Source organism: Hoplias malabaricus, chromosome 9, assembly GCF_029633855.1.
Source record: "Hoplias malabaricus isolate fHopMal1 chromosome 9, fHopMal1.hap1, whole genome shotgun sequence".
NCBI lineage: Eukaryota > Metazoa > Chordata > Actinopteri > Characiformes > Erythrinidae > Hoplias > Hoplias malabaricus.
Window position 1 is genome coordinate 12,531,506 of NC_089808.1, and position 15,113 is coordinate 12,546,618.

General features: G+C 36.7%; 1 protein-coding gene and 1 non-coding gene across 2 annotated transcripts; both read right to left on the reverse strand.

Moving 5' to 3' along the window:
* Positions 1-807: 807 nt before the first annotated feature.
* On the reverse strand, positions 808-2,875 carry rps20 (ribosomal protein S20). Its single transcript, XM_066681649.1, has 4 exons — positions 2,733-2,875; positions 1,807-1,906; positions 1,559-1,632; positions 808-1,056 (listed from the first exon to the last, which is right to left on the reverse strand). Exons 1-4 carry the CDS (start codon positions 2,733-2,735, stop codon positions 874-876), a joined length of 360 nt encoding a protein of 119 aa, XP_066537746.1. The 5' UTR covers positions 2,736-2,875; the 3' UTR covers positions 808-873.
* On the reverse strand, positions 1,699-1,766 carry LOC136707938 (small nucleolar RNA U54). Its single transcript, XR_010804297.1, has one exon. It is a non-coding gene; the product is annotated as a small nucleolar RNA U54 (small nucleolar RNA).
* Positions 2,876-15,113: the final 12,238 nt, after the last annotated feature.

Genomic DNA, 15,113 nt, shown 5'->3' on the forward strand with positions numbered 1-15,113 from the left:
AAAACCTCCCAACCAATCAGATTGGAGTATCAATCAACGTCGCGGGCCAAACTGGCACCTGAACCGGACGTCAAGGTTGTGAATGCTTCTTCATATTGGCTGCATCTCAGTTCAGTATAAAGAGCGCTGCATGGGTCCGTAGAATTTACATTCAACCCGTGCATTGTGAGCTGCAGTTGGACAACCTATAAATATCGATGGCTTCCTAGAGTAATAACATCCTACTTTGTGAAAATCCGTTTTTACCCACAGTGAATTAGAGCCATGTGGTAATAGTTTCTGCTTCAATATGCTTTAAACTGTAGTCTCATGAACCTAACAGTTCAATTTGAGTGAATTGTATAAAAATTTCATTTTCAGTTTACCCAAATTTACATCCATCAGGAACTTGTCACAATCACATGGCTTCCTGTTAACTGAACTATGGACTCAAACATTAAGCAGACAATACTCAAACATTGTAACCTTCAAAACAAAGACATGCATCTAGTGTAGTGTTAGTAACATCAGTTTTCAGACCTAAAGTTCTATGAACTTGAGTATTTTTGGAGTAACATGACGTTTAGTGTTATTCCCACCCATTTACTTGAAACCACCAATGTGTGACTTATTACTGGTTAGGGATAAAACACCCATGTCTCATAACCCCAGTGCCATTAAAACTTCCTTTAATACCATATCACATTTGCAAAATGTCAAGGTGTTGGTCATAAATCATTGACTTCATAGGGTCAAGAAACCAGCCTCATGCTCATGTTCTAATAAAGTTAGCTGGAATGTCACAAAAAGAACCAGAATACACACAACTCAATTTTTCCTCTTTATTTTGCTGTCATAAGATCAGAACTGCTCAGTCTGGCAATTCAAAGCAGTTTATGCATCGGCGATGGTAACCTCCACTTCAACACCAGGCTCGATGCTGATGCTGGTGATCTGCTTGACAATCTCAGATGGACTGTGAAGGTCAATGAGGCGCTTATGGATCCTCATCTGGAACCTGTCCCAGGTTTTGGAACCCTCTCCACAAGGGGTCTTGCGGGTGGTGATGCGCAGGGTCTGAGCAAACAAAACTGGTTAAGAGCACTGTACAAAGTTTGCCATATACTTCTAGTTTAATCACAACTCCATAGATACTACAAATTAATATTTTAGCATCCCAAAACAATCACCTCAAACCTTCAAAACAAATCCTGTTTTCAATTTTCAACCTTAATTTTCAGGAATATGATTCCTACAGAACCCCTACTTTGACCACAAAATGACCATTTTATCACATAGCTAAGTTTCTGACCCAAGCATCAGCTTCATGACATTAAGTATTGCTGCTGTTGTGTTTAACAATTGATCTCCCAGATTTACTTCAGAAGCTAAGCAAATAATTGCGCACAGTACAAACGTAAAGATAAGATAAATTAAACGTCAAGTTTTATGTTGGACATACATGGGAATGCATACCTGATGAAACAAGTCAGTGAGCTGATACAGTATGTGTACATGACACCACAAAAACTGAAATTGACAGTGTAGAAATCACTAATAAAAAAAAATGTTAACATACCTTGGTGGGCATGCGCACAGGACCTTTCACCTTAAGGCTTTTCTCCTTAGCACCACGGATCAGATCAGCACACACTGCAAATTTATTAAAGACTTGTAAGTAACATAGCATCAAATAGCCATATGATACTCAAACTTTCTCAAAGGCTCAGAATAGCGTATAATACAAATCACCAACAATCATATTACAATTGTCATCCTCATTGCCCACAGCATTTAGAAAACAAAGATCTAGATGCATAATCTCACCCTTCTCAAGAGACTTGACGTTGCGGCTGGTGAGGGTGATTCGGATGCGGTGAATGGCCACCTCAGGCTCAACAGGAGCTTTGCCAGTGTCTTTGAATGCCTGAAGGAAAAACAGATTAACATAAAATAAGACAAGGCTTAAAAAGTACCCCTACTTTGCATAAAGATCAGTTCCATTCCATACCAACATCTTCCCAACTCCAGAGATCTTAATTTGGATAGGTGTTTAAAAAAAACAATTAAACAAAATCACACAATTTGATGTGGTCGTGGTTGTTTATTATTCAACTTGTGCTCATTTTAAAGCACTCTTTCAGCATTGAACATCAGAAACTATAAATTTTAACTCTACAACTTGTGCACAGAAAAGCTACGCGTGAACATCAGCAAGTAGTACAGCGGAGAATGAACAAGTTACTGACCGCTTTTGGAGCTAGTCTTTAGGGACACAAGTCAGGACTTGGACTAAAAACCGAACCGAATGGTTAGACCAACCCAAATTTAATCAATTCCCTCTCAAAGCTCAAATTGAAATTTGGTGAGCAAAAGCAGTTTATGCTCAAAACCAGTCCTATGCGTCACTCCACATTTATACACCAGCCTCGCTTCCAACGCCGTATGAAGGTATCGCTAATCATATTGGCGCGAGACTTCGAACTAAAGTACATCAACTTAATCCACTCTGCTTTCCAATAGGAAATTCACATAAACCGACACCCACTATTACAGGAGAACAGTCCTCGTCATGAATTTGCAATAAACACGGTCAGGACTTGGGGAAACTTACATGTCGGGGCTAGTTACTGTTAGCATGAGCCGCACGTGCCGATTGTTAACAACACACACCAAATGACAGAGCTTCAGGAGTATGTTTGCGAGTTATACACGTCAAACATCCCTGAGCATAAGAGAACTGATGTATTTACCATGACTGTTTTTTCCTGACCGACTTATTCGTGAGTTCTGCGCGAACAGCGGTGAGTCAGGAACCTTCTTCGTCCCTCAGATCTTCACAGAAAGAAAGATTTAAGGCCTACGCTTCTGTATATATATACAACATCCGGGCACTGCGCCGCTGGGCGGGAGCAGCATCGAGTCGTATCAGATTTCTCGATAATTCGGTTCACCAGCAGGAATCGACTCATTTGGCTCACAAATGATTCTTTATTCAACAGCACCCCTTCAAGCTAAGTGATTTTATTCTCATCTAAAACATAGAGTGTATATACAGTACACAGTGAAGGGAAACAACGTTTCTGCAGGAACAAAGTGCTACATAAAACGATTCCAAGGAACCTAAACTACATAAAGAGAACATTTGCAAACCTGCTTGTATATTCAACAACCAAAAAAATTAGGGAGGTGAGACTGATTCACTGTGAACCAGTTAAAAAAACAAAACAGTTTCAACAGTCTCTTTTGTCGAGGAGTCCGGTAGCTTGGGGGAGAAGCTGTTGAACACTTTAGACTGTGCTGGGCTTTCTTGGTTATGAAGCTGGTGTTATTAAGGCATAAAAACGGGCAAATACTGCCACAACAGACAACAAAATGTGTATTTCGATTTTAACCCATCCATGGCAGTGAACATACATTCGGTGCGGCTGGCACCCGTTCTTAACTGGGGGCTGTTTTAAAAAGGTATCTGAGTAAATGAAAGAAGTCTAGTTGGATTAAACCTGCAAAAATGTTTTTTTCAAAACAGAATTTTTTTTTATCTTGAAGATTTGGATCTGGATCCTGTAATCCAATCTAGCTAACATTTAAACAGGATTAAACATTACAGCTGGGGTTTCCCAAAAATGTATGCAGGTATTTTGGATTACAAATGCCAAATTTATTGTTTTATCCTACCTTGAGATGTGGATTCAAGTTGGACCTACAGGATTGAAGAGATATTTTGTACAGAAATTACTTTAAATTAAACCTTTGTAAATTTTTAAAATAATGTTTTAAATATATTTAACACATTTTTACAGAGCAACAAAATAGATTACTCTAAAAATATATTGCCAAAATTAACTAAAAACCTAAAAAAACTAAAAAGTTCAGCAAAATCTTATAGTAAACTTACATTCAAATTTTCACTCACTGAAAGGACATTTTAGAAGAAAGAAGAAAACCAAGTCCATTGGGGTTTTTAGTCTTCATCAGAAGTAATGTCAGCATATTTTATTTATTTCAGCATAGATTATTATTTTAGCTTTAAGAAGGGGATTTCATAGTTAAGTCTCTTCTGCTGAACCACAGTTAGCTTTATCTGTTTTCCAGCTAGGCATATACTGTATGTCTTTGCACTTTCATTGTTAGGTCCTGACTCACTCTTTGTATCAGGCCTGACACCATGCAAAGACTGTGATATCAGTCCGTCAGTGATATTCAGCATTATATGAATAAATTCTGTGCAACAGCTTCTCCCCGAAGCTACCAGACTCCTCGACAATAAGACACTGTTCAAACTGGTTGTTTTTTTTGACTGGTTCACTGTGAATCAGACTCCCCTCCCTAATATTTTTTGGATGTTGAATGTTTCACTGGCTTTTTCCAGTTTGAGGGTATTATTGCTTCAGAGTTGTCTTTACAGACTTTCTGCTTTAAGTTTTTCTATCTGATCTGTTCTTAAAGCAATCCAAGATTTCTGCTAGAAGTTTTGAAAAACCCAATTGTAGCATTTAATCCTGATTAAAGTGTGGATTGGATTACAAAACCCAGATCCAAATCTTCAGGATCAAAAAAAGTTTTAATCTGTTTTGAAAAACCCATTTTTCAAGTTGAATCCAACTAGATTGTTTTAATCTTGTTGGATACCTTTGAAAACTAGCCCCAATTCAATCTGTAATCAGAATTAAATGCTACACTCTTAACTCTTTGCTATTAACTCTTTAAAATGTTGGCAAGAGTAAGAAACAATCATGAATGAGGAATACTGTATTAAGCCTTCATTTTTCTCGTGATCATTGAAATTTTAGTCATTTATTTCATTCATGTAGCTCAACATGTTTTTCAGACAAAATTGTGACTACAAAAGTCAGACAATTAAAATTAAAACAAAGATAGGATAAAATGTAAATTAATAATTAAATAAAGTGTGGAGATGGAGAATAAAGGGAACAGTTATATCTATTACAAATGCTTGATTTAATCATTTTATTTTTCATTAACAAAAAATGGTAACATTATTCGTTCAGTGTATATTTCGGAGTATTAAATCACAGAAAATCCAGATCTAGAAATCCTTATCCTGAGACATCTGGAGCAGCTTAATCCAGTGTGAAAATGTTTTGAAAAACTGGGCAAAATCTCTGAGATCATTTTGATCCTGGATAGGAAAAAGGGGGATTTGATTATCCAGACAATTTGGATCAAGATGAAAAGTTTTGTAAAACCGGCTCCTAAAGATATTGAAAAATAACCAACCTCCAGCCTATTGATGGGTACTTCACAAGTGGAGCATTTTATGGTGTTATTGGAGATGGTACCAAGTCCACTGAATGCATGGTCATTCATAAAGTCTCATCTGCATGGCAGATTTCTGAACCAATTTGTTGTATTTCCAGAAATTCAGAACACAAAGTTTTTTCTTCTTGAGTGAAATACCAAATATGACTGGGGTAATAGACTGTACCCAAATACCTAAAAATTCTAGCAAATACCCCCAGATGGTATCATACTTGGTGATAGTGTTTACTCACTCTTATTGTTAATGACACATTTAGCAACATTCAACACAAATGCAGAGTTGAGCTTTAACAGAGACCAAGCAACAGCAAGAGGGACAACAGAGTGGTTAAATGGGGTGTTAAAATTACACTTTGCTTGTCTGAATCATCTGTGCCTGCATTGTACTTCACAATATAGCATGAACACTGCAGAGATGAACAGTGGGCTCTTCCTCAACCCAAATACAGGGGCTCTGACTTGCTACCACCAACACTGCAGTCTGAAGGACCAGCTGGACAGGCAGTGAGGAATGCCATGTTTCAACTTTTAATTCTCTTGTATAATGTCTTTTAAAATGGACAATGTGCAGTTTGCTAATAAACCTTTTTTCTCTTAATTTCCTGACTGGAAAATGCTAAAATATTACTTTTTCTGCGGATGGCCACATAGGGTGGAAAATCCTGATCTAGAAAGCCTTATCTTGTGATATCTGAATCAACTATATCCAGTCTGAATATTTTTTGAACGTGACCCTGAAATAGACAAGCGGAAGAGAAGACGATTATGATGATGAAATATTTTGAAAAACTGGGGCAAAATTTGATCCTTGATAGGAAAATGAGGGATTGGGTTACCTAGGAAATTTGGATTAGGACTCAAAGCCCTCTTCTATAACCAACAGGCCTGGTTGAGGGACTGGGTGAGATCCTTTGCCAGGTGAACACTAAAAAATGTGGTGCTCATAACGGTCTCCACAGTGGAGCCATCAGTGTTCAGTGGAGAATGATTACACCTTATTCTCCTGAAGTCAACAACCATCCAGATGTGGACAAAGTTACAAATAAATGACCTGTGATTGAGTTTGTCTGTTGATAAATCAAAAGATTACAGAAGATCTCTTAATCAACAAATTAAAATGTATACTACTGTTTGCTGACAGACTGATGTTCACAGGCCATGTGTGAAATCTGTTATTTTCTGATGAACTACACTTCAAGATTTGTACTAAATAGGAATAGGTAGGGGCGGCACGGTGGCGCAGCAGGTAGTGTCGCAGTCACACAGCTCCAGGAACCTGGAGGTTGTGGGTTTGATTCCTGCTCCGGGTGACTGTCTGTGAGGAGTTGGTGTGTTCTCCCCGTGTCTGCGTGGGTTTCCTCCTGGTGCTCTGGTTTCCTCCCACAGTCCAAAAATTTGGTTGGTAACACGTTGGTAGGTGGACTGGCGACTCAAGTGTGTGTGTCTGTGTTGCCCTGTGAAGGACTGGTGCCTCCTCCAGGGTGTATTCCCGCCTTGCGCCCAATGATTCCAGGTAGGCTCTGGACCCATCGCGACCCTGAATTGGATAAGCGCTTACAGATAATGAATGAAAGGAATAGGTAGTTATTGATAACATATTTGGTATTAGGTAACTCACTTCACCTTATTCATTTAAAGGTTGTGTGGTGTCCACATGCATTAATCTAAAAAATATATTCCATCCATCCATCCATTATCCACCGCTTATTCTGGGTCCGAGTAAAGAAACCCAGACCTCCCTCTCCCCAGCCACTGCTTCCAGCTCCTCCGAGGGTATACCGAGGCGTTCCCAGGCCCGTCGAGACACGTAGTCTCTCCAGCGTGTTCTGGGTCATCCCCGGGCCCTCCTCCCTGTTGGACATGCCCGGAACACACCAGTAGGCGCCCAGGAGGCATCCGGACCAGATGCCCGAACAATCTCAACTGGCTCCCCTCGACGTGGAGGAGCAGCGGCTCCACTCCGAGTCTGTCCCGCATGTCCGAGCTCCTAACCCCGTCTCTAAGGGAGAGTCCAGACACCCTGCGGAGAAAACTCATTTCAGCCGCTTGTACCCGCGATCTCATTCTTTCAGTCACTACCCAAAGCTTATGACCATAGATGAGGGTTGGGACGTAGATTATATAGAAAAAATATATTCAATATGCCATATTGACATACGTTTTGATTTTACTTAGCAAAAGTAATTTGTGTTTATTTTGGAATTTCATCGGATAACTCGCTTTTTTGGCTGTTTTACATTGTATGTACCTGTAACACACATCAAATCAATAAGCAATCTGCTAACGCTGCTCAGACAGTTACACGGATTAATCAAACGTTTCGCTGTTCTCTATAAATTTTACAAAGGGTGTAAAATGGCTCTTTAACACGAATCGACTCCCAGCGTTTAATTGAAAGAGTGAATTCACGGAACCGATTCATTAGCAAACAGCACATTTCATCAAGGGAAGGTCGCATTAGACGTGCTAAGAAGTTCAGCCCCCTTCAGTTTAAGGGAGGTAGGGCCAAAAAAAGCCCCCATTTGGTACTTACAGTATTATAAAGATTCAAATATATCCTGCTTTTTGGGACTAGATGGTCTCGTTTAAGATAATTAAATTTTAACTACACATTGGTTTGTGTTTAATTGATGTGTGTTGTGCTGGTATGGGAGGATCAGACACAGCAGTGTTGTTGGATATTTTAAACACTGTGTCCACTCACTGTTCTCTCTGTTAGACACTCTTACCTCGTTGGTCTAGTCAGAGAAGGTAGCTCTGTTGCTGCAGTTTTTGTTGGTTGTCCTCTAGTCCTGTCACTGTCGGCTGGATGTTTTAGGTTGGCGGACTTATTTTTAGTCCAGCAGTGACAATAAGGCATTTAAAAACTCCAATAGTACTGCTGTGTCTGATCCATTCAGTGTCACTGCAGCACTGAGTGACCTAGTGCTATGCCCTGAGAACCCAAACTATACCTGCTCTGTGGTGGTCCTGATGGGGGTCCTGAACATTGAAGAACAGGGTGAAAAAGTATGAATAATGTATACAGAGCAACAGATGGACTCCAGTCTGTAATTGTATAACTACAAAGTGCCCCTGTGGACACTGGAGCTGAGAGAATGGACAATCAGTGTAGAAACAAGGAGGTGGTCATTATGTTATGGTTGATTGGTGTATTGTATTAAATAGTCCCCAGCACTAACACAGAACTTAGGTCTAGAACTAGTCATTCATCGGGACTGGACCTCAAAAATGTTCTTGTGGCTGAACGCTGTCATATCCTCACAGAAATATTGTGCAGCAAGGTGTGAGAAAATCATTATTAATACTGGTAATTTCCAAAGAAAATATTGGATGAGCAAATGTCTACAAAACATTGGACATATAGTGAGGGTATCTTTCTGCTAATGTTGGAGTACATTTTCACATATATTTTTATATTTTTATAATATGCTCCTTTGGACAGTGGAACTTAGAGAATGGACAGTCAATGTAGAAACAAGGAGGTGGCATAGCATAAGTACAGTTAAAGGCTAGTCATGATGATATGTTTTGTAATTTATGTCTTGCTCAACCCAAATTTCCAGTCTGAGGATACATGCACACAAACATTGCCAAAAAGAAATCCAACTCAGGAACAATATATATTTTAAGAAGTTTGTTTGTATGGGTAAAATGAGTAACACTGTTAAAAATATTATCTTTAAGTTGTGTTTACTTTAGCACAAACTTCCACAATACAAATCCATCCATGCTAATCCCTGGAGGAAAAAGACACTCCAGTAACTTTTTTAAAGACCAATTTCAGTGAAGTTCAATTTTTTAACTTTCTTAACATGCCTGTGTGATGTTGTTTCTACAACAGAATACATATCATTAGCAAAATAAGCAGTCAGCACCATGTATTTCCATTTTGAAACAGCATTGTCTTAAAGACTCAAACAGGAGAATTCAGACGGCCAGGGTTTCTTATGTCATCAACCTAAGGACCCCATATCATCAACTTGACACTCAGTGCTTTTGAGCTGCCAGTGAGCGGCGGAGGGGTGGGTGGAGAAATGGAGGGCTAAGGGACTACTTGTATATCCTTAGATCCATGATACTGAAGGAAGGCAAAGGTGCAGAGTTACATCTTAGACACTTCTAAGGAAATTAGTTTTTAGGGGTTTAATTGATGGCCATAGGGACACTTTAGCATATTCAAAAATAATTGAATAATATAGATATTATCTATATGTTACATCAATCAATATCCTTTCAATGAAAGTTTAAAAACTTCCTGATAACATTTTTCACAGAAATCAATGTAATTATGGAAAAGGCTGGATAAATATGTAAGGATGCAACTAATATTATAATTTTTTAAACCTAGGGTCAATGACGTATAACAAAGTATGATGGAGGGTGAGGACCACAACACTCTTTTAGACAAATTACTCTTTCCTGAACAGGCAATGCACAGCAGCCTTTACAAATACTCAGCAAAGACAACAGCCCAGCCCTCAACACACCAAAAGACAGGGTGGGCAACAAAAAAATTTGAGACATATATGCAGACGGAGTATCATCACATCAGCACAGCCACCAAATTAAACCCTACACTACCCAACAACAACAATAAGTGATACAACAGAGTTCTATTTTCGCATTAGAGTACAACAGAGTACAAATTTGCATTGTACATTATTTTTATGAAACATGCAAGATAAGTTGTAAAAGGAACTTGTCTTTGTTTCTCTGTGTCTTTTATCTTCACTTTACACACATAATTTACACAAAATATAGTAATATAAAGTGGCTTATATGGATACCCATTATTGAATTCAGCTATTTAAAAATAGAAAACCTTAAGGAAAGCACAAGACACGTGTAAACGTTCAGTATCTTTGTTTGCACTTTGTTTTGATTTTTTGTGTTAAGATCCTTCGTTTATATTATTTTAGTGTTTTGCTAATAGTGTAACCACTGGGAAAATTAGCTGGTCTTTACACATTTTTGGTTCACAAAACTAGCAAGATGGAATTCTAATTGTTTGGTTTGATATCTGTTATTATGTATACAATTATAGCAATTCAGAAACCTTAGGACCATCAGAATAACTCATTCCAAAAATTATGTTAAAAATTCAAATCAAAGATCATCACAGCAGACAATCAAGTGACAGCATTCAGAATTATTTGATTTTATTTTACTGATGATTTCAATCCAGAAAAAAAACACATCTATCATTTTAGTTGAAGGATTCGGTAATATTAAATATCTCTCAAATGGCACTGCATCACTATTTTTCAAAGTAACTTTTATCAAGACAGCTTGAGGTGAAACAGTGGAAGATTTGATTAAATAAAAAAATGATATTCTTCAAAACCATAAAAGTCTGGCAATGAAAATAATTATAATAGGAACAAATAGGCAGAAACTATATTCTACTGATATTAAATTGAATTTTTTAAAATCCCAGCATGAGAGTCTTGGTATAAATCTGCAATATGAAAATGATAATTATTTGTCGAAGGAATAGACTGTGTAAAAGTTGAGCACATTTTAGATCTATTTAAATTTTTGATACTATATGTTCTGTGACATTTGGATCATTAAGAGTAATTCAGTCTAAATGATTTAGACACTACTGTATTTTTGCCATATTTATAATTGACAATATTCAATATGACATCCAATGTCTATTTTTATGTTACATTTTACAGCCCAATTTGTACATTTCCTAGTCTTACATAGTGACTTTAGAAGCATTGAATTATAATATACAATTAATGAATTAATGAAGTTGAATCTTTTGACAATTTAATTTAATAAAATAAATTTTTTAATTTAAAATGATTTTTATATTTGACATTAAATGAAATTTATTTTTTGATGTGAACATATAAAAACATAACTTTTGCATTCAACAAATCTTTTTGGGGGGGATTTTTTTTATTTCTCCACTGCCCAGTTTAAAAATTGAATAACCACAACTATGGCATTTGCCTTCTATACAAAAATGTAATTTTAACACTTCCCAAAAAAAATATCATGTTTTACTAATTTCTTTTTTTTTTAATGGACTTTGCAGAGGATGTTTTGTCTGTGCATATTAAGACCTAATATTATGTGATGTAAATCAGAAAGTTAATGAGCATATACAGCAAACCTTTGGCTTTAAAATATCTGATTTGTCACCAAATATTTTTAAAATAAAGAAACATCTAGACTTAGTAAATTTCTGGAAACACCTCAAATTTTCTCTAGCTTTATTTTCTATTCAATTTCACTCATAATGTTTAGTGTAATAGTGTTTTAAATCACCTTTATCTATATTGAAAAATTGATTATTTGTCAGATTTACACAAAACATCTGAAAGTGTACATTTAAAACCCATATACTTTTGTTTCTGTTCTTAAAGATTAGAGTTGGCCTACGTTGATAAATTCAATCATTTATTATTTAAAAAATAGCAGTTTAATAATAGTTCTGATATTTAGGTACGGTTTTTGACCTCTCACTTTTACACTTTTACTTAAAATGTATTGTCAAGGTGATGACAGCTGCTGATTATTCAATAACCGAAAAATTTAGTTTTACACCAGTAAAAATAAAATGCCAATACCCAGAATAAAAAAAGCTCATGATCAAAAGAGGCATTTATTAATAGGTAAATTACTGTTTTTTGTGGATCAATTTATATAAACTTTTAAATAAAATTCTATTAAAACATTGCCAAAATACTTTGTGATACCCTGATTATTAATTTGAATGCATGTTTTATTATAGCCATATATTTATTATTACATTTAAAATGGACTTTATTATGGCAAGTTTTTTTAAAATTCTGAATAGAAGTCTATATTGTACAGATGTATCGATCAACAATTGTTATTTACAGCCAAACTGGAAGATGATTTTAGCCAATTTCTGTAAGCCTCCCTTTTTAGCCAATGCTTATGCACTGTGTTTTAAACGAAAACACTGCATTTTCAATAATTTCTGTTTGCCAAAGCAACAATATAAATAACATTTTTTTCTTTTTTTCTTAAAAAAATATGTATGTAAAAGTGCATCATTTATAATACAGATAATAAAAAGTCAAAATTAGAATAACTTGTTGCCGTCCATTGATAAACATAGCAGAAGTTAAAAAATGTGAACTTTCAATGGAAGTCAATGTAAAAGGTTTAATTCCAGCTAGTTTTGGGGCATTCCTATTGGTCTATTTTCAGACAGCGTGAAGGACAGCTGTTGTGTTCAAATGATACCGTAAACTAAAATTCACAAAAATACAGATAGATGTTATTATTGGACAGCAACAAGATACTGGTTTATGCCTGCAAAATTTTTCCTATCACACCCACCCTTATTTCCAAACTTTACACACATGGATGTATTCCACAAATAAAGACAGAAAACACCTGGTAAAGTGAGTCCTTCTGGTATGTTTATTGAGCTCAGTACTGTGGACAGTATTAACACTGGACCGAATCTCTCCTCTCCTCACATAGCAGCAAAGGTCGTCTGAATACACACAGACACACAATCTCTCTCTCCTTCTCTCACAGACACACATGCTAACAGCCAGCCATTCACCTTCTAAAACACCTGGCTCACCTAGCCAGCCAATAAATAACTTTCTCTTTGGATGATGTCATCTGGAGGAGACAAAAGGAAATGCAGGCTGCAGCAGCAAGTTCTCTTTACAAATACACACACACACACACACACACACACACACACACACACACACTCACAGATGCGCAATCTCACACACATTTAGAGATATATGAATCATTCTGTCTTGGGCTATACACATAACAACAGTAGTTTGTAAAAGTACATTAAAGTAACATATACATGATTAGCAATAGCCACTATCACAGGATGGCATTACAGAAATGTGATTAAAAACAATAAGGACATAAAGGACACAAGGTAAAACACCATTATGGCTGGAATGCTGTCTCTTGATGATCTAAACACTCTCTTCTGAATTTCTCTTCTTCAATAGGTTGCGAGTTTAGAGGTCAGTTCTGCTAGGACCCCATGAACGTTGTTATGGCAACATTTAGCTCCCAAACAAGTTTGTGAATAAAGGCTTTGTCGACTTCACAACACATCCCAATGTAACAGGTAGGCACACTCCTTCTCCTTAATACAGTCTTGGATTTAAAAGAAAGAATAAAACTAGAGAAGTTCTTTTGCTCCATCAGGGGCCATACATACATGTACATTAGCAGCAATATCCAAAATAACGAGAGACTGTGTTACTCTCACATACACTTAATACACACACAGAATGATGGTACCACTGAAACTGAAATGTTGAATTGCTAAAGGTCTGTGTCTCCCAGTGAAAGTGCCCCAGAACAGAGCGATTCAAATCAGGTTCTCTAAGAACTTAGAGTCATGCACTCAGCAGCATCAATGACATCACTGTTTTACACTTTACAAGTATTGAGGCATTCTGGTCTTCCCGGTTCTGTACACTTTCATTAGCACTGAAGTATTTACAAACTGCTTTAGGTTCATGAACAGATTTATACAAGGCATTTTACAACTTAAAAAAAAAACAAGGAAGTGCTTTGAAGAAGTATGGGTGGAATATAATTTTTCCTAATGTAAGTTGTAGTCTCAGTGAGAGACACAGACATTTTGTGCAACAAAGCAAAAACAAAACAAAACAAAAAAAAAACAAAGGAGATATAAACAAATTTGAAACACTGTATGAAGTGTACCTGTAAAAATATCACACGCACATACATACATATATATATATATATATATATATATATGTGCTAAAAATCTGCTAAAGCGCTAAATATGACATCTAAATCATTCATGATAAAACATTTAACAAAACATCAGACAAAAAAGGCATCAGATTGTTTAAGAAAGTGCTATTATGAAACATATGCCCAACATGGAGGCTTTCCAGCACCCAACAAACTTCAGATCCCAATGTAATTTCAAATACAAACCATTCACTCAGCTGGTCAACGCACAGCTCTGCAATGTCCAACCTTAACATGACCCCCCCCCCCCCACACACACACACAAAATCTGCTCCTTTAGGGGTTTGGCTGGGAGTTTTGGGAAATACAAATAATTGTTTTATACATAGATTCATTTCTACAGCCTTTGTAAGTGGCAGATTTGTAGAACGGCATTTGTCCTTAAGAGTTCTGTGTATGCACAGATTGAACTTGATGTGTTTTGTTTTATTGGTGACTTAAATCAGTGCAATGGACAGCATTCTGGTGGATGAGGTTGAAAGTTGTGTTGGTTTCTGAATAGCAAACAGAAAGAAAGTAAAGACTGTAATGGCAAGGAAAGAGACATTGAGGGATGGTGTTTAAGAGCTGTTGGTGTGTACATTTAATAGTCTTTGTAAAGTATGTCCATGTTTCCCTTTATTGCTTTGTATTGTGAAGCAGATCTGCACTGATAAAGTTTAAAGGCCCTTAAAATGAGCAGCAGCATGAAGGCAAATGGCCAACAAAAAAATAATAATAAAAATAAAAACTAAAAGCAAAACAAGATGAGCCTTCCTTACTCTGGCTCTGAGGGGTTTGGTTGCCTTTGGCTGTGTAGAGTTCTGACACTGTCACTTAAATGCTGGTTTTTCAGTACCCAACAGCTTGTGGGTCAACAAACAAACAAGAAGATTAACAAAAATATCTGAAAAATATTTTTAGCTTTGATGGAACTTCATCGCTAGAAGTTCAAAGTGCTAAATGAGAGGGTTTTGAAAGCTACATGATCTCAGGTTTTTGAGAGCAAAACTTGCAAACTGAGCTCTGCTTTGCAGGCATGATTTTTTTTTAACTCAAGTTGACTATTTCATTTTAAATGACAGCTATCAGATGATGTTCAACATCCT

Excerpts from the sequence above, each read along its gene's own strand:
- rps20 (XM_066681649.1), bottom strand. Across the intron at positions 1,633-1,806 it reads CGTCAAGTCTCTTGAGAAGG|TGTGTGCTGATCTGATCCGT; the intron begins GTGAGATTATGC and ends ATAAATTTGCAG. Across the intron at positions 1,057-1,558 it reads CTGTGCGCATGCCCACCAAG|ACCCTGCGCATCACCACCCG; the intron begins GTATGTTAACAT and ends TTGTTTGCTCAG.